This window comes from Geospiza fortis, unplaced genomic scaffold (genome assembly GCF_000277835.1).
Source record: "Geospiza fortis unplaced genomic scaffold, GeoFor_1.0 scaffold439, whole genome shotgun sequence".
In the NCBI taxonomy this organism is placed as follows: domain Eukaryota; kingdom Metazoa; phylum Chordata; class Aves; order Passeriformes; family Thraupidae; genus Geospiza; species Geospiza fortis.
Window position 1 is genome coordinate 7,120 of NW_005054618.1, and position 2,562 is coordinate 9,681.

General features: G+C 47.4%; 2 protein-coding genes across 2 annotated transcripts in view; both read left to right on the plus strand.

Annotated features, from left to right (window-relative positions):
* Positions 1–2,152, plus strand: part of LIX1L (limb and CNS expressed 1 like) — a 7,215-nt gene extending 5,063 nt beyond the window's left edge. Inside the window, exon 5 of the mRNA XM_031064700.1 lies at positions 444–2,152. Within this exon, the coding sequence (XP_030920560.1) occupies positions 444–686 (243 nt within the window). The 3' untranslated portion in view covers positions 687–2,152. The remainder of the gene's footprint in view (positions 1–443) is intronic.
* A 197-nt stretch (positions 2,153–2,349) lies between these two features.
* LOC102032861 (RNA-binding protein 8A) overlaps positions 2,350–2,562 on the plus strand; it is a 5,722-nt gene continuing 5,509 nt past the window's right edge. The window contains exon 1 of the mRNA XM_031064701.1: positions 2,350–2,474. Within this exon, the coding sequence (XP_030920561.1) occupies positions 2,350–2,474 (125 nt within the window). The remainder of the gene's footprint in view (positions 2,475–2,562) is intronic.

Consider the following 2,562-nt stretch of genomic DNA (forward strand, 5'->3'; position numbering starts at 1 on the left):
ACCATTTTTGGTCCATTTTGAGTTCATTTTGTGAACATTTTGTGACCATTTTGTGACCATTTTGGCTTCATTTTGTGACCATTTTGGGTCTGGTTTTGAGTTCATTTTGTGACCATTTTGTGACCATTTTTGGTCCATTTTGGGTTCATTTTATGACCATTTTTGGTCCATTTTGGGTTCACTTTGTGACCATTTTGGCTCATCATGGGTGTAACCCTGCCTGTGCTCTCACACTGCCCAAGGTGCATCCACTGACAACATCCTTTTCATAAATCCCAACTTTATTCATTAACTCTGCCCAACCTCTCTCCTACCTCAACCTTCACAAACCATCATTCCCTTAAGATTTCTCCCAATTCTATCAATCCTATCGCACCCCTTATTTATTTTATTATTTTTTTTTTAACCAATCCTAACAACTCCCTGCCTCCCATTCCCACCAGGAGGTCCTGGCTCACTACTCGCACCGCGCTCTGGACGACGACATCCGAAACCAGATGGCCCTGGACTGGGTGAACCGGGAGCAGAACATTCCAGGGGCCCTTTCCCGGGAGCTGGCGGCCACCGAGCGCGAGCTGGACGAGGCGCGGCTGGCCGGCAAGGAGCTCAGGTTCCACAAGGAGAAGAAGGACATCCTGCTGCTGGCGGCCGGCCAGCTGGGCTCAGCACACTCCTCTGGCTGCTGAGCCCCAAAATCCCACCCTTGGTGAGCCCAAAACCCCATCCCCAAATCCCAGCCCGTTTGCACATTTAGAAGAAATTTTGGGAAAAAACTCCTGAATGGATTTTAGCGAATTTATCCTGGTTTTTAGAGCTATTTCTCATTCTCATTCCTCCCTTCAGAGCTCCTCACTCCCTAGGGAACTTTTTACTCTCATCTGGTTGCTGAACCCCAAAATCCCACCCAAAACCTTTTCCCTGATCCCAGCCCGTTTGCACATTTAGAAGAAATTTAGGGAAAAGCTCCTGAATGGATTTTAGCAAGTTTCATCCTGGTTGCTTCTCATTCTCTCATTCCTCCCTTCAGAGCTCCTCATTCCCTAGGGAACTTTTGATTCCCTCACAATCCCTACAGATTCTGTTTTTCCCTGTCCCTTTATTTTCGGGGTTCAGACCCCAGGTTTTGTCCTCCCCTCGCTCCACCGCTGCTGGAGCACTTGGGATTCCATGGAATCCAGCGTTTCCTCTGGAAAAACCCCATTGGATCCCCTCCCTCCTGCAGCAGGAAGGGATCAATTAGAGCTCCTTGATGAGCTCCTTAATTAAATGAGTGGATGCCAACGCGTGCAATATCCAGATTTCATTTTAATTAGTCATCCTTTGTATCCATAAGGAATTTCGCCCGTATTTAGCCTTAAAACCCCTTTCACGGCATGGAATTGTTCAAACAGCTCCGAGATCACCAAGAAAATGTCGATTTTTCCGTGGAAATTTCCATCTCTCTCCCCTTTTCCCCAGCAGAATGGGAGTACAAACTGAATTCCAAGCCAGAATTCCCTTTTTTCACCCCAGCTTAGAACTTTTCTTATCCCCTTAAACCCTGCAGTTCCCACAATTGCCACTCTCCTCCTTCCCCCTGCCTGACCACAGGATATTCCAGCAATAATCGTCGTTTTAGGATAAAATTGGAATAATTCCATTACCTGTAGGCACCCCATTTTTATATCCACATCCTAGCGAGCTTATTTTGGGGGGTTTATATATATTTTTTATACTTTCTACAAACACTATTAACGTTTGATATCGCTGGAAATTGGATTTTAAAAGGGATGGGGGGGTGGGGGGTGTAATTTTCCTGGAATGTTGGAAAAATTTGATTTAGGAATAACGTGGAGTTAATCCTGCAATTTATTCCGCACTTAAGGGAATCACAGAACCTCCTCCCTTTCTTTCTGCTCGAAATAAACAAATCGGGGAGGACTTTGGGAATTCCATTGCTGTGGAATTTTAAAAAAATAAAAGGGAAAAAAAGCCAGGAAATTCCGTTGCTTGTGGGATTGAGGCGCCCGTTTGGAGGCTCCGGATCTCCGTAAAATGAACAAAATTCAAATTTCCTCAGTATGGAGAAAGTCGCGCTCCTTGTTGAGGCAGTGGAATTACGGGATAAACACTGCTGTGGATTTTCTACAATAAACCCAGCGATTTTGGTTAACTTTGGTGCTCTTGCTCATTTTTTGGTGGGCCGGTCGTGTCTAAAAACCGCTTTGAGCTGCGGCGGTGTGGGGTTCGAAATTCTTTCGGTTCAAAATTCCCGTGATTCGAAATTCCTGGGGCTTGAAATTCCTGGGGTTTGAAATTCTGGGGATTCAAAATTCCCGGGGCAAAAAGAACCAGCCCGACCTTCTCAAAATGGCGGCAAGACGTCGCGACCTTCTCAAAATGGCGGAACGGCCACTTCCGCCCCAGACGCCTTCCCAATATGGCCGCCCTCATACTTCCGCCACACTCCCCAATATGGCCGCGCAGGTGTTGCCGTCACACCCCCTTCCCAATATGGCCGCGCCGGTACTTCCGCCCCGTTCCCTCCCACTTCCGGCGCGCTCCCGGCGTGCCCCGCCACTG